At 35.3% G+C, this 26,637-nt stretch overlaps 3 protein-coding genes across 3 annotated transcripts; all 3 read right to left on the reverse strand.

Annotated features, from left to right (window-relative positions):
* Positions 1-537: 537 nt before the first annotated feature.
* LOC127245701 (uncharacterized) lies at positions 538-2,485 on the reverse strand. The gene is made up of 3 exons (XM_051266716.1): positions 2,355-2,485; positions 2,028-2,257; positions 538-585 (listed from the first exon to the last, which is right to left on the reverse strand). The coding sequence occupies exons 1-3, from the start codon at positions 2,446-2,448 to the stop codon at positions 538-540; spliced, it is 372 nt and encodes a 123-aa protein (XP_051122673.1). The 5' UTR covers positions 2,449-2,485.
* Positions 2,486-3,671: 1,186 nt separating this feature from the next.
* On the reverse strand, positions 3,672-6,424 carry LOC127245440 (DEAD-box ATP-dependent RNA helicase 21). The gene has a single exon (XM_051266320.1). The coding sequence runs from the start codon at positions 6,347-6,349 to the stop codon at positions 4,190-4,192; it is 2,160 nt and encodes a 719-aa protein (XP_051122277.1). The 5' UTR covers positions 6,350-6,424; the 3' UTR covers positions 3,672-4,189.
* Positions 6,425-20,633: 14,209 nt separating this feature from the next.
* Positions 20,634-24,273, reverse strand: LOC127245558 (potassium transporter 5). The gene is made up of 7 exons (XM_051266531.1): positions 23,616-24,273; positions 23,503-23,541; positions 23,114-23,427; positions 22,917-23,031; positions 22,584-22,838; positions 21,971-22,493; positions 20,634-21,377 (listed from the first exon to the last, which is right to left on the reverse strand). The coding sequence occupies exons 1-7, from the start codon at positions 24,268-24,270 to the stop codon at positions 20,873-20,875; spliced, it is 2,406 nt and encodes an 801-aa protein (XP_051122488.1). The 5' UTR covers positions 24,271-24,273; the 3' UTR covers positions 20,634-20,872.
* Between the last annotated feature and the right edge of the window lie 2,364 nt (positions 24,274-26,637).

The following is a 26,637-nucleotide window of genomic DNA, read 5'->3' on the forward strand; positions in this document are numbered from 1 at the left end:
ATTAAAAAAATTATATCAATAATTATTTATATCACATTATACATTATTTAAATTTAAATTTTTACAATTCAAATCTCAACTCAAAATTTAAACTCCAAACAAACACACCCACAAAATTAAACTCAAGTATTTTAAAGCTCAAAACATCAATCACATAACTGTGCAAGTAAGAAGTAAATATTTGCTTTTAGCATGGGTATTAAGAAATATTGTACTTTAATAATAGTTGATGATAGTTTTTTATATACTGACATATTTATCCTTGTGTATTAATTTCTCTTTCTTCATCCACTAAATAAATTGTAGAACATAATTAAAGCTCTATATCAACCATTAAAATAAACTATTTATTAAACACATGCAATATACAAAAATTAAAAATAGACACTTTAATTATACATTGGTTTTGCGAAATAATTCCGTGACATTAAACCGCTACAAATAAAATTTTTAAATTACAAACAAATTAAACCACAAACCAAACTGTAACTACATTTCGTAAGTGATCCATTACAAAGTCAGTGGTTGAAAAGAAAATCACCCGAAATCAACCACCAAAAACAGTTTGCAGTGAGAAGGAGAAATCTGTAAACATTGTTATTAATTACGATAACGTAAAAATCAATAGGCATCGCGATTAATCAGTGGGTTGGGAGGATGAAATTTGTAATACTTAAACATAAAATAGAATAACTGAAATTAAAAAATTTTGCAAGTAATTGTAAAACTCTGCATGAAACAACAAGAATACATATCAGATTAAATTTTCCTCCAAAAATCTAAGACAATCATAACCAAGTCACATCATTTTTCTCCCTCTAATAAAAATACAATTTACATCTACAATGAAAGCTCAAGAACAATTGCGATCAGGTCAGACTACTTCTTTGTGTAGTAAGAAAAGAGTCCAATGTCATGTTAAAAAGAAGTCATTTGATAAAACCACTTTGCAAAACATTCTCGTACACAAAAGAGGGACTTATAGAAACATAGCAAAAGAAATGCATATAAGTAAGAGTACCGTCGGGTACTGGGCAAAGGCGGGACTGATCAGGCCACACACCAATGCTATCAAACCTTCTTTAAGTGAGAAGAACAAGATAAAGATGTTAGAGTTTAGCCTCAAATAATTGGAGATTAATAATGACTTGAAAGTAGCCAAGTTTAGAAACATGTCACAAATTGTGTATAGATGAGAAATGGTTCAATCTCACAAAGGAGACTTACAGTTACAACCTAGCACCGGATCCATCACTAAGAAAGTCACCAAAGAGCTTCTAATAAATAAGATATGTTACTGCACCTAGTATTAATGTGACTCAACTTCCTTAGCCCTCAGAAACATATCATCATCGGTTAATGATCACCTGTATAAGTCTCCTATATAAGAATTACAAAAATAATCCTCATCGATGATGTTATTATAGGTGATCCCAACAATAAAGGAAAAATGGTCTATCGATAGGGATAAGAACATTACCATTCAACAAGATAACGGAAATCCTCACATCAACAACGATGATCCCGATTTCAGGCTAGCAGCAAACAGTGTCGGATTCAACATAAGTTTGGTGTTTCAACCACCATGATTTGTATCACATAATGTATTTTTTGTTTGATGGACAATATATAAGTATGCAAAACCAATGTTTGTCATCATAGAGTGTTGTCAACTCACTCTCAAAAATATATTTAAACTACTCTCTTCGATAATAATCTTCATCGAGTAGGGGCAGAGTGTGCAAATGTTTGAATGCACATGCGATTGCGTTACTTATTTAGTAAGCCTCCATGAACAATATGCATTACTCACACACTAAAAGAAGTAACAGCGCACTCTAGAATTATAATCATCATCGAGTGAGTTATGTGTGTATCAATTTTAATGCACATATGCATTACACAAACATAAAAAAGAAAAAAACCTAGATTACATAGCAAAAACTGCTTAGAAATTTCTTATTTTAACCCGCAAAATGCAAATTGCCCCGTAAAATTCTAATAAAATAAAGCAACATAATGTATACTTTAGAAAACTCAGGCAATGGCATGGCAATAGGACAATAAATCCTCAAGAACTCAAGGACCACTTCACGGACAACAACAGAGTTACCTCCGGAAAGAGAGTCTCCACCATCCCTTTTAGGGCTTATGCCCACCGGAGCAACAGAGATATACTCATCATCTGAATCCGGCACAACCATCCCGTAAAAAATATTAGGAGATTCCGGCACCTCAGACAATAGTAAATACGAAGCTATAAAAAGAAATGGTTTACAAAAAGTTAATCATAGATAAAAATATAAGAAAAAAATAGGTTCGCTTTTGAAATCACCAGAGTTAGGCGAACTTACCGTTGAAGGTCTCGAAAGTCTTCGGAACCATGGATTTGTAAAGATCAAAACCTATATCATCTAAATCAGGCACAAACTCACCCTCGAAGGTCATAGAGATCTCCGAAACAATGGATCTATAAAGATCTGAATCAGACAATGATAGGTAACTTCCAAACACAAATCCGGAGCTGTAAAGGGCATAACAATACTAAGAATTTCACCACCGTGCTTAGCTCCAGCACATTGACACCGTTATTGGCCATTGAGACTCGACGGTGAAGGAAGAACAAACAATGAAGAGATCTAATAAGGGTGTGTTTGTTTGGGGGTTTGGATTTTGGATTGGGATTTGAATAGTAAAAATTTTGAATTTGAATAGTTATATGATGTGATATAAATAGGGTTTGATGTGATGTTTTGAATGTAAAATTGATTTTTAGTATAATATAAAAAATGAAAAATGGGTGTTTGATGTGATGTTTTTGGGGGGAAAAAATTGGATGAATAGTAGAAATCCTTCAAAATCCTTCAAACAAACACACCCTAAGAAGAAAAACCCTAGGAGTGTCGAAAAGAGAGAAGATGAATCGAGAAAAAAATTGGGTGAGTTCGTTTTATTTGAGTTTAATTTTGTGTGTAATTTGATTTAATTTTGTGTGTAAATTTATTTGTAAATGATTAATGATTTAATTAATGTGTAATTTTTGTGTATTAAGTTAAATAATGTATAAAATTTATGTAGGTGATGTAAATTTGTATTGATACAGGCGTGAGCATAAACTATAATTACTATATAAGGAAATATGTACTTTGTGTCCGGATTAAAATATTTATTTGTCACTTGATGGATGAAGTAGTATTTTCTTGAAAATTGTAAAAATCATTTTTGTCCTGTGTTAATATATATAATTAATTACTTTTCGCATAAAATTTTTAAAAATAGCAATATTTTAATTATAACTAATAGATAAAAATAGTATAATTTTTTTAATATGAAAATGATAATATAATGATAAAAATATAATAAAATAAAGATATTTGTATTGAATAATGATATCACAATTACTAAAACTAATACGCTAATTCAGGATATAAGTTAACTTAGAAAGAAAAAAAAGACTATAATAACGAAAAAAAATATAATTCAAAAATTATTAATTTAAACATGTTGAAAGAGAAGTTTTTATCAAATTTGACCGGCACCGGAGCAGCCCCGCTTCAGGAAAGTGTTATATATAACATCAGATTATATCACTCTAATAATCAATATCCCCTAATCAGCCATAAAAGTAACAAATAGACATCAATCCCCTAATCAGCCATAAAAGTAACAAATAGACATCAATCCCATAAGCCAATGTATAATTCCATATTTTAAATCCAATACACTACTACACATAAACCACAAACACCAGCAGCAACATATCAAAATCTTGCTAATTCTTAAACCACCAAGCAGAGGAGAGGAGAGGAGAGGAGAGGCTTTCTTAAAATAAGAAAAACACACATTGAGGAAGACTAAGTACAACTACAACTAACTAACCGCATTGAATCCCATCCAAACTTCAAACTTCAAACTTACTACTTACTTAGCCTCCTCGGAAGTCTAGTCTAGTCTAGTCTTTGTGTAGAACAAAACACAAACACAAAACAAAAGAGAGAGAGAGAGACTAATTTAATCATAAACTCGAAAACATATAATTAATGATAGTTAAAACATCTTGATGGTATTCAGGTCGAGTTAGAAATCATTCATAAACTCATTGATGCAAGCTCAAAAGGCATCAACTGATTGATTATACATAACACTCCCTTCCTATACCTGCCATGCCATAGGATAGGATGCTTGTCCGTCAATGAGCAAACACTGTGTCGTTACGCCTGGGTGGTCTATCAGGAATCGACCCCGGCTTAAACTTAGACGCCTCGTGCCTCGCAAGCTCAGGAGGAACAGGGCTGTTGCTTTGAAGAAGCATTTGCTTCAGATCATAGAAAACTTCTGTATCATGCAGAGTCAGGAATGTCGTTGCCACACCAGTCTTCCCAGCACGACCTGTTCTTCCAATACGGTGAGTGTAAGCTTCAATATTTCCGGGCATATCATAGTTTATGACATGGGCCACATCCGGTATATCGATACCACGTCCAGCTACATCAGTAGCAACCAAAACATTATATCTTTTGGTCCTAAATCCTTCGAGGCTTATTTCTCTCTGTTCTTGGGACTTGCCACCATGCAATGTGGTCACCCGATATCCCTCCTTGTCCAATGTTTTAGCAACGTTGTCCGCAACCTTCTTTGTGTTCACAAACACGATGGCCGTCTTATCTCCAAGATCATCAAGCAATCTTTTCAATCTGTCCATCTTGTCGTTCTCCTTCATCATCATGACATGTTGGGTGATGAGGTCAGTCGCCTTCCCAGCGGTACCAATGTTGACTACAACAGGATTTCTCAAGTACTTGCGAGCGAGCCGCTCTACCGCAGGCGGCATCGTAGCGCTGAACATATAAGTGGTTCGGTAAATCCTTTTCTCATCAAGCTCTTCGTCTTCGTTCTCGGGTTTCAAGTTACTCGAAGGCATGGCATCCAATACGCCTACTACTTGCGGTTCAAAACCCATGTCAATCATACGATCAGCCTCATCAAGAACAACATAATTGCACTGGTTCAGAACTGCATACCGCCTTTCCAAACAATCAAGAAGACGTCCGGGAGTGGCTATCACAACCTCACATCCCTGCCTAATCCTAAACCCCTGCTCCTCTATCGATTGACCACCCACAATCGAAACCACTTTTATCCCCAAATAATGTGCAAATTTTACAGTCTCGTCCTCAATCTGCTGAGCCAATTCTCTCGTCGGCGCCATCACAACAGCATAAGGTCCCTCCGCTTCATTCTCCTCGCTGATGGGTGGAAGTCTAGTGATATACGTCAACATAGGCAGAACAAAAGCAGCCGTCTTCCCTGAACCTGTCTCAGCAATGCCGATCACATCACGCTGCTGCAGGCCAAGCGGAATGGCAGCCATTTGAATGGGAGATGGAGTCTTGTATCCTGCCCTTTCCACCGCTTTCAGCAACTCCGGACTCAACTTGCTCTCCGTCCAGCCCCTCATAGGCCGAGGAATCCTCGAACCCTTGTAGGAAATGTTGAAATCTTCCCGGAAAATTCTCCAGTCTCTCTCGGTCATCTCCTCAAGCTTCTTATCAGACCAATGGCGATCCACCCTCATATCAAAGGTATCATACAAATCTGCAGCCAGTTCCTTCTTCTTCTGAGCAGCAGCTTCCTCACGAGTCTCCTCAACGCCTTCCTTCTTGCGAATCTCGTCCCTCAGCTCCTTCTCGTTCTTCGCTGCAAGCTTTTTCTGCTCCCTCCGGTCCATCCCGGCGCGGAAGCCACGGCCGAAGAGAGGTCGAGCTTCGTGAGGGTTTTGGTAGAGGGAATTCATGTCCCGAGAGGTGTCCTCCGTGTTCTCCCAATCGAACGAGAATCGGAACTTCTCACTAGGCTTAATTACCCTTTTCTTAGGTTTTTTCGAACCTAAGTACTGTTCCTTTATGGCAGCCAGTTCAATTTCACGCTCCCTCTCTGCTAATTTCTCCAGACGAGCACGCTCCCGTGCCTTCTGCTCATCATCGCGCTCTTTCTCACGGTTCCGACGCTCCGAATCGCGCTCGCGCTCGCGTTCCCGTTCGCGTTCTCTTTCCCGCTCGCGCTCCCTTTCTCGGTTCCGACGGTCACTGTCGCGGTCGCGGTCACGGTCGCGGTCGCGGTCTCTCTCTCGATCTCTGTCGCGGTCGCGATCTCTGTCGGCCGAGGATGCAGGCTTGGAATCATGGCCGCCGTTGTTGGCTTGGAGAAGAAGCTCGGCGCGGCGCCTCTGCTGGTCTACTTCTTCCTGGCGGCGTTGGAGAGCGAGCTTCTGACGCTCCTCCTTGGTGAGGAATACTGGCTTCTTAGGACCGTCGATCTTGTCGAGAACATCGTCGGAAGCCCTCTTCATTTGGGAATTAGGGTTTCGCCGGAATTTGAGATCGCTTGGGAGATTGCAGGAGGGGATGAAAGAAGGAGAACCCGTGCCCACCACGTCAACACGCATTTCATTTCATTCCGCAGATTCTAGAATCATCTTCTACGGCCCAATTACATCGGGCTGGATCGGCCCGGGCCCATTACTTAATTGAACTTACAAATTGTCATTTGATTGTTGTTGTTTTTTATTGAAATAATAGTTGAATATAATGCTTTATGTAAAAATTAATTCTTTTTAAATAATTAAAATGTATCAAAACAAAAAAAAAAAATGCATAGATAACCGTTTTAAAATAAAATTTGATTTTTATCCTTCATTTTTCCTTTAAAATAAATAGAAGGAACTAGAAACAATGGATTTGTTTATTTTGTAAAAAAATTTCTACACATTTTCCCTAAAGATAATATACTACACACTAGTTGTTTTCATTTTATTTGCACAATTTTTTATACTTTACACACACAAAAAAAAAATTATTTCAAACCAAAACACAAAATAAACACATTTATTTTTTATTTGAAAAATTTTCACTCAACATTTTTTAATAATACAAATTAGCAATGAATATTACCAAAAAAATCAATATACATATATATATATTCACATAATCTAAATAATAATATATTTTATTTACTCATAAAAAAAAATTAATTATATATTGACATAATTTTCATGTTTAATCTAAGTATAAGAAAGTAAAAACACCCTAAATTAATTATTTCTATTCAATTAAATAGTCACATTCAATAAAATATTATTGTTTTGTATTTTAACTAAAAATAATTTTTTAGATATAACAATTTTATAGAATTGTGATATTAAATTTAATAATGTTAAAGAAAAATAAGAGTGTTTTGTTTTGTGTATAATGGTGTTTATAAATTTTACTTTTTAGTAAATTAAGTGATAATGTATCAATGAAAAATAAATGGATAAATATATTCTAAATTAATAAATAGAAAAATAGGAAGAAAATACAAAAAATTATGGGTGTATTTTAATGATTTATCTACTTTTATTTTTTGTTTAAAAAATAAATTATATGTGATGTTAGTATGAAAGAATAATACAATATATTTTTATAAAGAATCTTGATATTAATATATAATAAATGTATTTTTTTTTTAAATCTTAAAATAAACAAAATTGAGTAAACCAAAATTCAAGTGAAGAACCGTGCATATTTTCTAAATTGATTAATCAACTGAGTTTTCTAGCGATTTTAAATATTTTTAGATAAAAAAAGTAAATGATAAATTTATAAAATAAAAATAATGTTATGTGTGTTTGTATAGTAATTCCGAAAAATTCATTAACATAAAAAAATATCTTTAACAGGTAAGTGTCAGGTCGAATTCAGAAAATATGTATATATTCTATATTTAATTAGAATAAGTGCAATGAGTTAATGCAATCGAAAGAGCCAAAATAATAGATTGAAAATTAAATTTAATTAAAGAAATGATAAAATATATGTATAACGAGAATGATGGAACAAGGTGTTTATGTCTGAACAGTACATTCCTAAGTGGTTAGATCACCTAAGAGGAAATGAGTGCAATGATGATAGTGTATCAGCGAATAATATATTAATAATTGCTATGCGATTTGGAGGAATGGGTGTGACCACACTTGCTCACTTAAGCTTGATTCTTTACTCTATTGGTACTTGATGAATTTACAACGAAGCTTCAGCGAACGTTTCTAGGATCCCGATAGACAAACCCATATGTCTAATTAATTATTACTTACATTGTTTTACTAATATCTTTACTATTTTTATATATATTTTTTTAATCGGTGTTATATCCAGCTCACAACTAAGCAGATCAACAATGGTCTCGCGCACTTAGATGTTACCAGTGGCGGAACCAAAATTATTCCGTTGAAGGACTTGGAGGCTTAAAAGAAATAGTATAAAAAATTTAATTTAAAACTAAAAAATAAAGTAATTAAAATATTTTTTTTTTTAAAAAAAAAAGACTAAATATTTATTAAAAAAAGATAGAAATTTACAAAAGAAATGACAAACAAAAGTTCTTATACAAATAAAAAATAAGAGAGGATTTTAGTACACTTATATAAAAACAAACTACTTTGATCACTACCGAATAGAGGACTCTATTCATAAAATGAATTGTCGTTAATAAAATATGGAATAATATCATCATCTTAAATATTAACTCATGATTGTACTCTTTTGTTCTTTACATTATCATTTTCATTCATATCTTTTGCTCTAAATATTTTCAATAATTGAATTGAAACATTTAGGAGCTTTAGAAAAAAAATATCTTAACAAAATATTTTGTTAAAATTATATTATTAATACTACAAATTAACTTCAATTAAATTAAAAGAATATACTATCACAATTAAATTAAATTAAGATACATGTAAATAACATCATTATCACAAACAGTGACGGAATCTGCATTCGATTTCTGGGGTGCAAGATACCGATGTACTTCTATCGATACGATATTGTTATTTTTTTATTTCTCTTAATACAATGGCGTGCCATCATCAAGATGAAGAAAGAAAAAAAATAAAGGGACATCATCAAGATGAAAAAAAAAAAAGAAAAAAGAAAAAAAAAACGAAGGGAAAGAAAAATTAAAAAAAAAAAGAAAAGAACAACATATATAAAATATTTAAGATGGGGGCATTTTAGCAAAACATATACATTTTTTTTCTATTTGAAATAATCGTATTTTTTTACACTGAAAATATTTGATTGAAGGTTTTAATATGGAAGATGAGTAGTGGCCCAACACAGGACAAGGGTAGCCCAATAATGCAAGCCTAGTTCGAGTGATGTAGTCAACAACTGAATATTGATCACCTTTGCAAGTGGATGAATAAAGAATGTAGAAAGAAATTGGTAACCATATCAAGTAATGGAAGAACAGAGAAGTGAGAAGTTAAGAAAAAAATGAAACACAAATATATAAATAAAGATAAAGGAAAGAGAAGAGGAGAACGTCCAGAAGAACACACCAAATTCCAGCTTCTTTCATTATTTTTTCTTTGTTTTTTTTTTTTTTTTTTTTTATTTTTGCTTTTCTTGACAACATTGCTTTAATTTCATATTGTTGTTCCTACAATTCAGCCTCCTAATTTTCAATTCAAATTAAATCAAGTTTCAGAGTTGTTTTACATAATATTCCATCTGTTCAATCTAATTTTTATTTGTTTTTATCATGTTAGTTCGGTTCCAAAGTTGTTTATTGTAATAGCTTCCATCTTGGATTTGTTGCATTATGATTTTTCACCACGAGTCAAGCCCGGATACTTTCTTGAGGAGCTTGGGAAATCCTTTTTGTATTGATACCAACAGGCCTAAACGGAGTTGGCCATCAACGTCAATGTTTAACGACAACATATTTGTAACTCTTGCGCATACATGCAATTGATTAATGACAAATTACTTTCACCAAGAAGTTCCACCATGTTAAAAAATAAAGGGATCGTCGGAGAAACATCAGGGTAACCTGCTGCTGAAGAGCTGAGCGCAGCGAGTTATCCACAACGTCCGAACAAGAATATAGGTTGGTCACGTTGTAGACGAGTGTCCTTCATGACCAAATCCGGAGATAGATTCAAGCATCACTCCATGAATCGGCATTGCAACTTTTCCGATATCTTGCAAACATCCTGAAGCCCACCATTCACAATAAGATCACGTGGATGAAGGAAGAGGAAGCTCGTAAAGGGAACTCGACAATCATTAGCCCCAAACATCTTGGATTCGACTTCCCGTGAGGATGTCACAAGAAGCCACGGCGGATTCGTCATCCACCCCACTCTGATATAATCACGTGACCATATTAGGCAAGGATATCGGACATGAAACCTCCTTGCCCGAAGCCACAAAGGTGGAAGAATCTGGGAAAGCCCCTCTAGAGCCACCTCCAATCTCCAGAGTTGCAAAAAACTCAAGAGATGCTCTGTTTTCATCACAATGGTATACAAACTCATTGTTCAATTGAGTAACTCCTCACATGCCTCTTACCAAATTTCATACCAAAGAGAGCATGGTAGCGGCACAGGGATCTCCCGACGCATGAAGGGCATGACCTTACCAATTTACTCCAGAAAAACAAAGAATCAGTGGAAAAATTCTTCAAAATCTTTTAGAGAGCCGAGGGTCGCTGCCAAGTGGTGAACATGGCAATCGACAATATAAATCACTAGCTCCAGAAGAAATTAGCCCTTCGAGAATATCAGAAGTTTCAGCAGCTCACTTCTAAGGCTGTCAAGGCGGAACAACTCCTCAAAGACGGCAACAGTAAGGAGGAGGACCTAGATGATACGTTTATGGCTAAGATAACGCAAGGCAAAGCATACACTTTCCTAGCTCCGAAACCGCCTCGATGTGAATAGGCGTACTCGAAAGTGCAATACGCATTCGATATTGAAAAAAATAGAGCAAATATCTGATGATCATTTAAAGGATAATCAACTCCGGCTGAAAGATGGCCACAAGATGTTTTGCGGTGAGATGTTGAGCATAAAAACTTACTACAAGTGGCACAGCCTTTATGAGCACCAAGTGGACAGTTGTATCACCTTCAGAAACACAGTTCAAAAAGCCATCAAGGAGGGATGTCTTCGGATGGCTGAGAAACCATAGATGAAAGCCTTCTCCCATGATGTTTAACGATGTTGGAGTCCACCTTATCAGATCCAGTAGACAATCTAACAGCTCTGGAGTTAAATCCATGAATTCTATTCATACAAAAGGAGTGTTCGAGAGACTCGGAAAGTCCATCAAACCCCCATGTAAGAGTTCGGTGTGGGATCACCTCTCTTGCAATAACACAATGTCAGATGTTAATTTCAAGAAGGACGGAAGGATATGACAGATGACTTTGGTAGACCAAGTAGTTATCACTTCTCATTTTATATAGCGTCAAACAACCCTCTGAGGATGGAAATTGGACCAGCAATCGGAGGCCAAAGAAGACCAAGCCTCTCATTAGAATGCAAAGGTGGAGGAAACAACATCAACATCAGACAACCAGGTTCGATTGGGAGAAATTGGAACAACAAGATTGGTAGCTCCAATAGGACACACTTAGGCAAACATAGGCATAAATACACTGGACAAAAAAAATTTGTGGCACCAGCTCCAAACGCGTCAGAAGTGGAGGACAAAATGGGTAGTTCTAGACAACAAAATTGTCCCAACACAACGACCCACTTTGGAGGACCTGGCAGTTTATATTCCGGAAGACAAACCCATCATCAGAGTCCTTGATAATGATGGAACTTCGGAGGGTAATCTCGACATTCTAGCCAATGATTGAGACTTAGAGAGAGCTATATAGGGATAAATATGATCTTAGGATAACCCGGATCAGTTTTTTGTTGATATCAGAAAAGAATGAGTATCGGGATGGAGTTGCTGCCAAAGATCAAAGAGAAGCTATGCAAAAATAGAATAACTAGATCCATGCATCCGCCAAGACTCGAAGAGTTATGCAAAATGCAATAACTAGCTTTTATTAGCCGCCAATAACAGGAAAAAGCTACCATAATGCAAATGCCATAGGAAACTTGAGCCAAGGTACCTCCATAATTTCATACAAAAATATTGGGCTTCAAAGTCTTGTCCAAATATTTTTGTTGAGATATATGTTATACACCAAACAATATTTGATTGAAAGCCCAAAAGATGAAAAAATAAGTAGTGGCCCAAAGCAGAATTAGAGGAGCCCCATATGCAAGCCCAACTCGAGTGATATAGAATATTAATCATGTTTGCAAGTGGATGAACGAAGAAAATGAAAAAAAGTTATTTATCATATCAAGTAATGGAATAATGAAAGTTGAGAGGTTAAAAAAAGTGGGATAAAAGTGTATAAAAAAAAATAAAATGAAGGAGAGAGAAGAGGAGAGCGTCCAGAACCACTAAACCAAATTTCAGTTTCTTTCAATTTGTTTTTCTCTGTTTTTCTTTTATTTTCTTTTTTTTTTTTCGCTACTGTTTTGCTTTAATTACAATTTTTTCTTCATGCAATTCAGCCTCTTAATTTTCAGTTCAAACTAAATCCAAGTTTCAGATTTATTTAATATTCCATCTGTTCAATCTAGTTTTTATTTGTTTTTATCGTATTCCAAAGTTGTTTATCGTGATAGCTTCCATCTTGGATCTGTTGTGTTCTAATTTTTCGCTGAGAAACAAGTCCGAATACGTTATTGAGGAGATTAGTTTGGCACGTCCAGTGGAATTCCAACGAGTCTTGCACATACATGCAATTGCGTACTCGCAAATTACTTTCACCAAGAAGTTCCACCATGTCGAAAAATAAATTGGTATTGGTTTGAGATATTCGACTTTGTTTGATTCTATAATGTTTCATTGTTTTATATGGTTTGCTTGTTGTGTTTTGGTTTGAAGAGATTTTTTTTCATGTGAGGTATAGAAAATTGTGTATGTGATATAGAATAAATAAATATGTGTAATATATTAATTTTTTAAAAGAAATGTCTGAATTTTTTTTTTACAAAAGAACCCACGTATTATGTGATTTCATATTTCATATTTTAATTTATAATTTTTTAATTTAATTGGGCATTATGGTTAGATATTTAAATTAAATTAAAGATTAATTGTTAAACTAATATTGTTCATCTGTAGTTGCATTTTAATTTGGTTTAAGTAACAATAAAGATAAACAATAGAAGACATACTTTGATTTGTTTTATATTTTCAATTTCTATGGATTGCGAATAATTTCATTTCTAGCGTAGGTGTCAATTGATATTTGAGATTGAACTTGTGAGACTTGGTTTTGGTTGAATTTGGTGTTCATCGATGTTAGGTATTTTTAATTTTTCTAATTTACGAGTTTAAAAATCATAAATTGATTATTGTACACGTATTGATTTGAGATTTTATAACTATATTGAAGATTGGCATCCGTAATTGTGTAATCTTCCAATTTGTGTACCAACCTAGAGAGAAAATACTCTAGAGAATAATTATAATCAATTTAACAAAATTCCTACGATGATTTGTTCAAAATTGATTTTAATTCATCATTAGAGTATTCTTCCTCTAGGTTGCTACTCCAATTGAAAGATTACACAATTACAAGTGTCAATCTTCAATATAGCTATGAAATCTCAAACTAATACGTGGCCACAAATAGCAATTTAAGATTTCTAATCCAACAAAGCAGAGATTTTAAAAATATCAAATACCAATAAACATCAAATTAAAATCAAAACCAAGTCTCACAAATTCATATTCTAAACTTTAATTCATACATAAGCTAGAAAATACATTATTCACCATCCATTAAAACCGAAAACACAAAGCGAAATAAGAATTTCATCAAGACTTCATTTTGGAAATCGACAACAAACCAATTTTAAAAATGAAGAAAGAAATGCCCGGAAATCTTGTATGCGTTGCTTCTCTGAAATCTTTGTATTCTGTCGTGCTCTTTTTTTCTCCCTTCTCCAGAAGTGATGTCGTGGTGAAGAACGTGGTAATGTTTTTCTCCCTCTTTTTCAATTGCAAATCGTGTTTCTTAATTCTTTATCCCATGATCTTCTTTGTAATTAGATCTCCTTTGCAATTAAATACCAAAATATCTTTATATTGTCAATTTACCCTATAAGGTCTTTTTGTAAATTTCAAGATTTTCCATATTGTGCTGTGTGATCACGCCTAAGGCCTTCGTGCATTTTGCTTTTTCTCTTAAATATGCCCAAAAATTGCCAACTCCGCAATGCCTAGTAAACAACCCAAAAACACATTATTAGGAGCATGTATACGCAATTCGCACTGAAAATCGTCCAGAATATAACAAAATATTTATCTAATATAGCACATATCAACTTGCCACACCTATTCCATGTTTGTCCTCAAGCATATATCCAAACCAAAAATTGAGATACTCACTAGCGCAAAAGTCACCCAGCCGTGTCATCAACTATGTCAAATTCAAAGCATGTAAGAACCAATTAACCTCACCAAATGTGGAATGTATACAACGTAAAGCTCTCACCCTCAAGTGTTTAGGCTATATTCACTCAATGCTCATGAAGTAAACGACGTATCTGATGAACAAAGAGAAGAAAGAAATCCAGAACAAAGGAATATCAGAGATATATATATATATATACAGGGTTGATCCAGAAATTTCAAAAAAAAAAGAATGTATTGTACAAAAAAACTTGTAACCAACTATATACACATCAGCAACCTTGTGGTCCAAGCTGCTCATCACCCCCTCCTCAAGCTGAACTGCCGCACGAAGCAAGTTAAGCTTGCAAATAAAGAAACACATGACCGTGAAAGATACAGATTTGGTAAACATATCTGCAAGCTGCTGAGAGGAAGGCACATAGACAAGATTAATGACTCCACTGGCATGGTGATGTTGGATGAAGTGACAATCTATGTCGATGTGCTTAGTGCGTTCATGATGAACTAGATTCTTCACTATCTCTGTGGTGGACTGGTTGTCACTGAGGATAGATATGGGCTGAGGAATGGAAATCTGAAAATCACGTAAAAGATAGGTGCTCTATAGAATCTATGAGATAGTTGAGGCTAAGGTCCGATATTCAGCTTCGTCAGATAAACGGGAGACGGTAGGTTGCTTCTTCGTCTTCCATGATATTAGAGATTAACTAAGAAAAATACCAAAACTAGTGAGAGATTTGCGAGAGTCTAAACAACAACCCCAATCTGCACCCATGAAGGCAGTGAGCGTAATATTAGATTGGGAGGGGAAGAAAAGTTTGAGGTGTTTGGTGCCATGAAGATAGTGGAACACATATTGAACAACCTTCCGGTGATAGACTGTCGAACAGGACATGAACTGAGATAGTTGCTGAACAGCAAAGGATATATCGGGCCGAGTTATAGTGAGGTATAATAACCTCCCAACTACACAACGATATAAAGTAGGCTTGTCAAAGAGAGTCCCTTCTTGTTGGAACTTACAACCAGAGGCGAAAGGAGTGGAACAGGGAAGTGCTTCACTCGGACCTACATCAGCCAATATATCCTCAATAAATCTATGTTGCGAGATATAAAGACCAGAGAAGGTAGAGTCAATCTGAATGCCAAGAAAGAAATCTACACAACCAATGTCTTTGATCGTGAATTCCTTGTCAAGATAGGCTTTAACTTGAACAATGGTGGAGAGATCATTCCATATTAAGACATCATCCACATAGACTAATAAAGAAGTGTAGTCAGAGAAGGATGCCATAAAGAAGAGACAGTTGTCATGAGTGGACTTTTGAAAGCCAAAGTGAAGAATCTTGTCTGAAATGTCTGTATACCATTGGCGGGATGCCTGGCGAAGACCGTAAATAGAATTTTTAAGCTTACAGACCTGACCTGGAGGGATACTGCTGCCTGTTGGAGGAACCATGTATAGATCTTCCTCAATATGGCCATGAAATAAAGCGTTGTTGACGTCAAGTAGATAAACTGCCTAATTCTTTGACGCAACTATGGCAAGTAACAAGCACACAATCACAACTTTAGCAATAGGTGCATACGATTCCTTGAAATTACGACCCAGAATTTGGAGGAGGAATCCCTTGGCAACCAAGCGAGCTTTATATTTGTGAATAGAGCCATCAAAATTGCGCTTAATGCGAAAAATCCACTTGCTAGCAATTGGTGTGATTTCAGAAGGCAAAGTGGTCAGCTCCCAAGTGCCATTCGAGTCCAGATCATGCAGTTCATCAGCAATAGCAGCCTTCCAGATAGAATCCTTCATAGTCTGTGCAAAAGACATTGGTTCTTGACATGAGATATTACATGCATGATTCCATATATGTGCTAAGGGGGATGAGAAGACATAATCCTTATGCCAAGAGGGTTTTTGGCGAAGACGAGGATGGTGAAAAGATTCTCCTTTGGAAAGTGGGGGAGCTGAAGCGGATTCTAAGGAGGGAGCAGAGGTATCATTAGTGGCAGTATCAAAAAGAGCAATGTCAGGTAGAGTATCAATGGTCGGAGAAGATGGTGAAACAGGATAAGGGAGGCTAGACTCATATGTGAAGGATGAAAAGTGTATAGGATCTAATGAAAGGGGAACAGGGGTAGGGGTGGTGATTGAGGCAAGAGAGATGTGAGGGAAAGCAGAGACTGGCTGGGAAAGTGATGGAGAGGATGAACTGGAATATAGGAAAATGGTTTCATAAAATTGGACATCTCTGGAAACAAAGCACTCTTACTTATCAAGATCAAACACTTTAAACCCCTTGTGGCCAAGTTGATATCCCAAGAACAAACATCTTTTGGATCTAGAGTCAACTTTGGATCTGCTGGAACTAAGATCAACATAGTAGCATAAACAACCAAATGTATGGATATATGAGAGAGTGGGAGTGTGATTATGAAGTTTCTCAAAGGGTGTGCACCACCTCAAGATGGCAGAGGGTAATCGATTAAAGATATGAGTGGCCATGAGTAAGGCTTCCCCCCAAAATAGGTTTGGCATGTTTGCTTGGAATAAGAGTGCTTGGGTGATTTGAAGCAAATATTTGTGTTTGATCTCAGCTCTGCCGTTTTGTTGAGGACTATAAGGACAAGATCACTGATGGTTTATGCCAAATTTGTGGAATAGGTGGGTGCACTGTTTTTTCACAAACTCACTACCATTATCAGAACGAATAGTTTTGACAGTGACACCATATTGCTTTTGGATATTGAGGACAAAGTGTTCTATGGCAAGGTAGACTTGTTGTTTGGTTGTGAGTAGAATGGTCCAAGTTACACGAGAGAATTATTAACAATGGTAAGGAAGTAATGGCAACCAGTCAAAGATGCAAATTTGTATGGTCCCCATAAATCGACATGTAAAAGATCAAAACAGGTATTAGAGGCAGACGCACTTTTATAAAATGGCAGTCTATGCTGCTTAGATTTATGGCAAGCATCACAAGGAAAGCTAGCATCAATTACAAGTAGAGAAAGACGTTTCAAAACTTCGTGGGAGGTATGACCCATCCTTCGATGCCACAACCATGCTTCTGATGAAGCAGAGATGGTTGCTGCAATACCAGGAATAGACATGTCTTTTTTATTCAAATGAGGTGTTGCTGGTCCAAGGATATAGAGGTTGCCAAGACGATGTCCAACTCCAAGAGGTTGGCTAGATGTCAAGTCCTGCAATAGACACATAGATGGCGTGAAAGTGAGCTTGCAGGAAGTAGCATTCACTAATGTGCTGACAGAGATGAGATTGAATTTGAATGAGGGAATGAATTTGAATGAGAGAATATAGTATACATTGTGTAGGGTAAGGTGAGGGGACAAAACAACAGTTCCAGAATGAGTCATTGTATAAGAGGTTCCGTTAGGAAGGAATATCTTAGGCTTGATGGAAATTGGATGCAGGGAGAATTAACACATATATGGTAGGATGCACCACTATCAAATAGCCAAGAAGAAGTATCTAATGCAATATAATATGGAGCGATATTACCTGCAAATTCGATTGCAAGATTGGTGAAATCAACTGGAGTATCAGGTGTCTTCCTAAGAAGCTTCTGCAGTTCAGTGCGAACAAGAGCTGCCAAATTTCCTGCAGTGTCTTTACCTTTTTTATCCGTCAGATTGTTGTGTGTGATTTCAGAAACAACACCTACAATATTTCTCCGCTGCTCTTGCATATCTTTTTACCAGAAAGAAACTCCATGGAGTTTAAAGCAGGTATCTCTTGTGTGGCCTTTACGCTTGCAAAAATCACATATAACGTTCCCTTTGTCCATTATTTATTTATTCTTGTCTCCCATCATTCTAGTCTGATTAGATCTTTTGACTTCAATCGCAGCTACATTTTGATTAGCAAATTCTAGAGTTTTGAATTGTAACTCCTTCTGTTTCTCAACTTGCAGAAGTAACGCATAGGTGCGGCTCATAGTTGGTAAAGGATCCATTAAAAGAATCTGGCCTCAAAGAATTTCATAAGTATTGTTCAAGCCAGTAAGGAATTGTATAAGTTGTTTTCTGTCTAGTTGTGCACCATTTAGTTTGTTGACATTGCAGATGCACTTACCACACGAGCAACTGACTGGAGGATCAATGGCAGTTAATTCATCCCATAGTTTCTGCATTTTGGTGTAGTAAGTAGAGATTGAGTCTCCTCCTTGAGTCATGGCAGAGATACTTTTCCGTAACTGAAAAATGAGAGATGAGTTGTACTGGCCATACTTCTCTGCTAGGTTGTCCCAGAGTTGCTTGGCTGTGGGAGCAAATACAAATGCATCTTGGAGATCTGGTGCAATTGAGTTTCTAATCCAGGCTATAACCATTGCATCTGCTTCGATCCAGGCTTCATATGTTGGATCATCAATTGAAGGCATGGACAGTTGATCTGTGATAAAGCTCAGCTTGCCTCTTGCCATAAGGGAGGTCCGAAACGTACGAGATCATGTGATGAAATTGTTACCATTAAGGGGAATTGTAGATAAAGAAAAACTTAGATGATTACCAGATTGCAGCATCAAGGCTTTAGGGAGCATGGGAACAATAGCTCGAGAGGTGTTTTGAGTTTCAGCCATGGAAACTCAATTTGCAGTAGAGATCTACTGTGATACCATGATGAACAAATAGAAAGAAAGAAATCCAGAACAGAGGAATATCAGAGAGATATATATATACAGGGCTAATCCATAAAGTTTTAAAAAAGAATATATTGTACAACAAACTTGTAATCAACTATATACACATCAGCAACCTTGTGGTCCAAGCTGCTTTATCGTATCCCATAAGCTTGCAAGTAAATCAAATCAACTCCATAATTCATCAAAAATTTAATGTTCATAATCAAAGATCTTAATTAGATGTTGTAATAGGGCCATGATTGGGGTAGAAAAGAGGATATCAATGGCTAATGGAACCCGATGAATTAATCTATCAATTCATCACATCACAATAAGCGCAAGTCGCATACATGAATAAACAAGAAAATAACAACACTGCACAAACAATGATCAATGCAAGACAATAACATACTTTTTTTTTTCACGAGTCTTTTTTTTTTTAAGACTCAGAATATTTTCTTCCTTTTTCTCTTTTTATTTTTATTTTTTATTTCAAAGGGGCTAGATAATGAGATATTTTTTGGCAAAAATATATATGAATCTATAATTGTGCCATAATATCAAGACTTTCAAGTACAAGTCTGGAATAATATTATATAATAAATGCAACTCTAAATAATCTAATGTAATTAATCAAAAAACAATCTCTCAAGTTCTCATGGTTCAAGTAAACATTTGGCTTAATCCAATAAAAAAATTTATCGGCTTGGGGTTAAGTATAAACCAAGAAATATAGGATAATAACATTAAGTTCAAAGTTGGTTCACTAGGGAATAATATAGGTAACTGCATGAAATTAAGGCCAACATGTGTAATCCTAATGCCTTATAATTTTAATCCCATCAATTCTTAATAAACGCGGAGTTAATAAGCATAAACAAGCAAAATTTAGGTAATCAAATACAACATATGTTCACACAATCCAAGAAAAAATTGAGCATGTATATAATGAATTTGCTCAAATAAGGCTCAAAATAACTCATTTAAGGTTCGCTAAACACATTCATTAGGAGCATGTATACGCAATTCGCACCCAAAAATCGCCCAGAATATGACAAAGTATTTATCTAATATAGCATATATCAACTATTCTAGGAAATCACAAAACTAATTTTAAAAAAATTTGTGTAAGTAATTGTTAAATTGTATTAGATTCTTTTAGTTCGGAATGCGGATAGATTAGTACATTTTTTTGTTGCATCGCTAAGGTTCCAGTCCAATTACAAACGTAGTTAACGAGTGTACCCTGATTGTCAAATAAGTAAGAAAAAGATGATTATTTAGCACGTACAGATAGTTATAACTAATCTATTTAAAAATTTACGAGATTGAATGTTTATCAATATTTTAACTATCCAAATTATCAATTTCAAATACAGACAATCTTACTATTGTTGAAATTAAGCTTTCGTTGTAAAATTTTTAATAATCTTTTAATTCACTATTATATCTATAGATGTTTTAAGAAGAAAATTTTACTCCAAGCTATATTAGTTTATTTTTATTATAAAAATAAATATATTATATTTAATTCTTCAGGGCATTGACAAGGTGTCACAATAAATTACAATATCTATAAAAATATATTATTTTTTATCATAAAATATCATCAAACCCATTATTCATATATATATACATAAAATTACTGGCCACAATGCTGCTTATAAACAAATCGGCACAAAAAAGCCATTCCGAAGTTACATCACTCGCTCTCAAACAAAGCCCCAACTTTTCAATCACTTACTTTCCATATGTGTCTCATTTATATATATTTTTTTAGTATGAGCAAAAAGAAATTACATTCGAAATATTTTTTAAGTAATATTGTCACCAATGAACACACATAATACATTGTCATTTCTTTTAGGTTTTCAGTAATATCGTGATTTCAAATATATGGGATCATATTTCATACGTCATTCCGACTCTGAGCAGCCTGGTTTGTGGAATGGCCAGCACTTTCTCGCCCTGCCGGAAATTCTTCCTCAAAAATGGATACCCATAATTGATCACAAACTTCTTCAGCAACGACGCCTCCGCCTTGGCCACCACCTCCGCTTCTCCGATCAGATAGAAAACTCCTTTCTCCATCGCCTTCTGCACCACTTCAATCTCCTCCTCTCCCGTCATCCTGCTCGACGATTGCGCCGATCGAACCTGTATAGATCCCGACGACACGCGCGGCGTCTCCTCCTCCTCCGCCACCACGTGAACAGCAGACGCCGACGATCTTCTACTCAGCATCCCCGACTGCGGAACTCTGCCGCCGCCGGCGTCGGAATTTTGGTCCTCCGGATCGGCCGCTCCGTCGAGTATGAAATTCTCATTGCGGATGAAGTTCTTCAGATTCTCCACCAGCTGCCTCTCGAATTCCTGCGGCTCCTCGATGTGATCTTTGTATCCGTACCTATTCCAACATTTTCTTTCTAGTTGTTAGAAATTTCGGGGGAAAATAATAAAATTGTGTTATTGATGGTGAGAATAAAGAGCCTGTAATCTAATTTATTAATAAGATCAAATCTAAATATAAATCTACTAAATTTAAAACCGAATATCTAAAATATGTCAACATCCCCTCAAACTCAAGTGGTATAAGAGAAACCAGTTTGAGTTTGATAAGAAAGTTGAATACAGACATGCAATTAAAAATAACTGTTATAGACTCAAATATAAGTAATCTAATTTATGAATCAGATCAAATTTAAATATAAAATTACTAAAATCTAAAATCGAAAATCTAAAATATCTCAGTATCCCTTCAAACTCAAGTGTATAACAGAAACCAACTTGAGTTTAATAAAAAAGTTTAATACATACGCAAATAAAAATAACAGTTATAAACTCGAATCTAAGTAATTTAATTTATAAATAAAATTAAATCTAAATATAAATCTAAAATCGAATATTTAAAATAACTCAACAATTGTTATATTGAAGCTTACTAGTGTTCAACTTCAAATCAACATACATAACTACTTATATATGATATGATATGTGTACCTGACAACGCAGCGGAACACTCGATAGGACTTAGGCTCGACTTGGCGGAAGAGGAAGCGCTCGTCCAAGGCAACTTTGCTTATGGGGATCGACTTTATGGAGACGAGCACGACGACAGAGTGGATAGACGGGACGTTGGAGAGGAAGTGCGGAAAGATCTGCGGGATCCCCTGCACCAGCTCCGAGTAGAGTAGCCCGATGCCCGGTATCCGTTGTATGTCGTGGTTGTTAACCAGCTCTTGCACGTAGGAACTCGAAACCTTGTTTGTAAGCTCGTATATATACCGTTGTTGTTGCGCGTAATGCCAAATTCCCATCATCATCATCAGCACCAGAGCCAACGCCAACGGGAGGTACCCGCCCTGAGTGAACTTATACAACACCGATGAGAAGTACACGAGCTCAATCGACATGAAAACCGCGAAGAAAACAACGATCCACAGGAGTTTCGTCTTCCAAATCATCAACATTATCAGGGTGACCAAACATGTGGTGATCAACATCACGGCCACCACGGCAATACCTGTCCACGACGACGATTTTGAATTAGCTACTAGTATCGCGCATGTTTTTTGTTTTTTTTTTGAGTTGTAAGCATAAGACACGGTCTTACCGTAAGCGTGGCCTATTGCGTCGGTGGTCTTGAAAGCGTAGGTCACTACGACGCAAGCGATCATAAGAAGGTAGTTAACTTCGGGGATGTAAACTTGGCCCTCGTATTTTGTCGAAGTGTGAACAACTTTAACTCTCGGGAAACAGCTCAAGGCTAGGGATTGAGAGATGATTGCAAACGCTCCGGAGATCATCGCTTGACTTGCTATAATGGCGGCGGCGTTAGCCACGATGAATGTAGGCCAATAAAGTGGATCTATTCGCCACACAAAAAGCTCGATTGTGAGTAAGCAAGAGCAAACATCAATATTATATGACCAAAGTAGGAGCTCACCGGGGATAGAATCGTAGAAGGTATCTTTAACATGCTCGGGGAACTTGGTAAGATACGCGGCTTGTCCAATATATGCTGCGAGTAGAGAAGGGAACACGATCCCGGAGAAACTTATCTGCGAGCGCCATCATTCATGTAATGTAATGTAAGATTTCATTCGACGGCGTATAATCTTAAAATCTTAATCTTAAACTTACTTGGACAGCAAGAACATTGAAATGTCCTAAATCAGCAAACATGGCTTCGGTTCCGGTGATGCAGAGCACGATGCCGCCTAGCGACACCCATCCATCCTTGCCATTTCTCCGGAAGTAGTCGACTATGTACACGGGATTGAAGGCGCGCAGGACGCGGATGTCGTGCTTGAACAAGTTGTAGAGGCCGATTCCGGAAATAAACAAAAACCATAAGCATATAGCCGGAGCGAACGAGAAGCCCACCTTATCGGTGCCGAAGCGCTGAACGCAGAACAGAGCAACCAAAATGGCAATGGAGATGTACACAACAGCATCTGCCGTAACCACAGCAATTCAGACACGATATAAATACAGAGGCGAAAATCAAAACTCTGCGCGAGCGATTATACCTTTTCCGAGACCCTTGATTCCTCCGACCGCAGAAAGAACTGCGCAGGAACTACAATTAATTACGGTTCGGTTCAGACAATATGTATGTATATATATATATATATAATCTGACCGGAGATGCAGGGAGTGAGAACGCCGTCGCCGATGACCATGGAAGTGCCGAGAATGGTGGCGAGGAAGAGGAGGAGCTTAGCAGACTTGCTTCTCTCCACCTTGTCCTTGATCTTCTCAGCTCTTCGCAGCTGCTTCGACGGAGTGTCCAGTCTGTAATTCGAAAGCTGTCTGTCCTCGGGCTCATCGTTGGGGATGAAACTCACCTTGGCGTAGCGGCAGATGAGTGAATACAGCGCGAATGTGCCTCCGTCGCCATTGTCGTTGGCCCAGAGGACGAGGAAGACGTACTTGATCATGGGGACGAGGATGATGGTGTAGATGATGAGGGACAGGACGCCGAGGATGTCGTCCTTGTCGCGAATCTGGTCGGTGAAGGTGCTGGCGTACACGTACAGAGGAGAGGTCCCGATGTCGCCGTAGATCACGCCGATGCTCTGGAAGGCCAGGCTCATGGTCCTAGACCAGCTCGCCTGCTGGGAGGACTGGTGCTCGCCCTTGCCCAACACGTTTCCGGCCTCCTGTTTCAGGGAGTCCACGCGCCGGAGCCTCCCCCACGACACTTTCCGATCCCTCATTACGTTAGGGTTTTCCTCCTCCGCCGCGGCTGTGCTGCCCTGGGGCTGATGATCTTCTGTAACTCCGGCGCCGGCCATTGTGGTGTGTGTGTTGTTAATGGAAGGGCTGAACTGGGGAGGGGATTATATAAGGCTCGAACTCCGCGGCCATCAAAGTCAAACGAAGGAAGCAGATCGATGGATGACCATGCATTATTAAAAATAAATAATACCATTTCTCATTTTCTTTCCAAAACAAGGTTAAGGTTTTCTAAATGAGTAATTGTACAGTCTAATATAATAAATACAATTTTAAATTATAATATACTCCATCTGTCATTCTATATATCATGTTGTTCAGGTTGCCATTTTTGTCCGTTCTACGTACTATGTCACTTTTTCTTTTTGAAAAATAATAATTATTTTTATTAATACATTCTTAATTATCTACTAATTATACCCCTCCTAAAATACCGTGTCTACAACGTAGCAGACAACGGTATCTGGGACAAAGGGAGTATTATACAAATATCATTATTTTTATATTATACTATACTAATAAAAATATTTTTAATATTTTTAATGCAATCCAATATAATACTAATATTAAAAAATTTAAGAACAAAAAATAAATGACACCCTTTCAAGAAGACTGATGGATGGAGTACTAGTATTTTAAGGATTGTTCACTGTGTTTTTAGATTTATATACTATTTTATATTTAATTGTTAAATTTTTTGTAATAATAGTATTTGTTAAAAATAGTTCCACTTACAAAATACTAACTACAAAATTTAAGTTTTGGTTGAAATTTTTTAATTATTTAAAAATAATCTAATTTAGTGTTTAATGTGATGTTTTTTAAAACATAAATAAATATTCAATTAAATCTTTTTTTCAAAAAAAAAAGTTATTGTTGTCTAAAATTATATAACTCGATTTACAAATCTATTTTTTTTTTTTACTTCTTAATACTCTTTTTATAGTAGTTTTTTCAAATATAATATTAAGGCTGTATTTGACAATTAGCTGATAGTTGTTACTTGATTCGATTAGTTGTTAGCTGTTAGTTGATTCAATTAGCTAGTTTGATTAGCTGATTTGATTAGTTGTTTGTATTAAAGTGTTTGGTAAAATAGCAGTTTGATATTAGTTGTTTGTATATAAAATGACAATTAAAGACATTTTATATTTTATTTTCAAAATATTTAGTTGAATTTTTTCGGTCGGTAGACTTTTAAAAATTTTATTATTAATATTTAAAATTAGAAAATTTTAGTAAGATATTTATTTTTATTATTTTAAAAATATTTTTTAAAGAATTAATGTAAATTTATTGAAAAATATTTTTTTTTCATTAGAAATAGTATAAATATAAAAGAGCAAAAATTATTAATTAGATTAATTTTTAATTAATATATATTTACATTAAATTTATAATTTTAAATAAATATATTCATTTTTAATAAAAATATTATGTGATAAAAAGTGCTATATAATTAATTCAATAATATTAATATTTTTATATTATTTTTATTCTAAAAAATTAAAAAAATTATAAATAAGATAAATGACATATAAAAAAATAATTATTTTAAATTTATAAATATGAATTTATAAATTATTAGAAGAAAATATATCTAAATAAATAATAATAATAAGTGTAATAAAAAAAAAATATAAATATATGTGAAAGAATTAATTAATTTTAAGGGCAAAGGAATAAGAAAAATTTAAATGAAAAAGTTAATTTGAAACGTTGGTATATACAGTTTGTTCAAAATTAACTTTTTGGACCCAACAAGCTAATTGAAAATGCTAAACACCAAAATTAGTTGGTTTACTGGTCAAACAACTAAAAAATTTTCAATAAGCTAAAAACTATTGAAAAAACTGTTTATCAAACTCCTCAATATTGTTTTTATAAAATATCATATAGAATATTATATTAAATATCAATGTGGCAGTGATTTCAGTTTTTTCAAAAACTTCAATTTTGTTTGTTTTGTGTTTTGATTTAATGTTTTTTGTTTTAGATATCAAATATTGTATTAATAATATAAAAATAATATTTTATATTAAATATTAATTTTTATAAAAAAATAATATATATATATATATTGAAAATCTAATAAAAAAAAAATATTGGCAAACAAATTCTGGTAACCTAAATATTTGTGTTTATTTTATATTTTAATTTGAAAATATATTTTTTTATACAAGGTATACGAAATTATATAAATAATATAAAAATAATAATTTTATGTAATATATTAATTTTTTTTAAAAAATATATTGAGAAAGTTATATTTTTTAAAAGAACAAAGCTTTTAATTTGACCAAATATAATTTGTGTGTGTGTGTGAGTGGCGGTTGTTGAGGAGGCCGAGGTTTGATCCCATTGGTTGGGAATATTTTATGTGTATTATTGATGCTATTTGGATTCTTTTGTAGCTGTCTGTACGG

This window comes from Andrographis paniculata, unplaced genomic scaffold (assembly GCF_009805555.1).
Source record: "Andrographis paniculata isolate CXL003 unplaced genomic scaffold, ASM980555v1 Contig22END, whole genome shotgun sequence".
NCBI lineage: Eukaryota > Viridiplantae > Streptophyta > Magnoliopsida > Lamiales > Acanthaceae > Andrographis > Andrographis paniculata.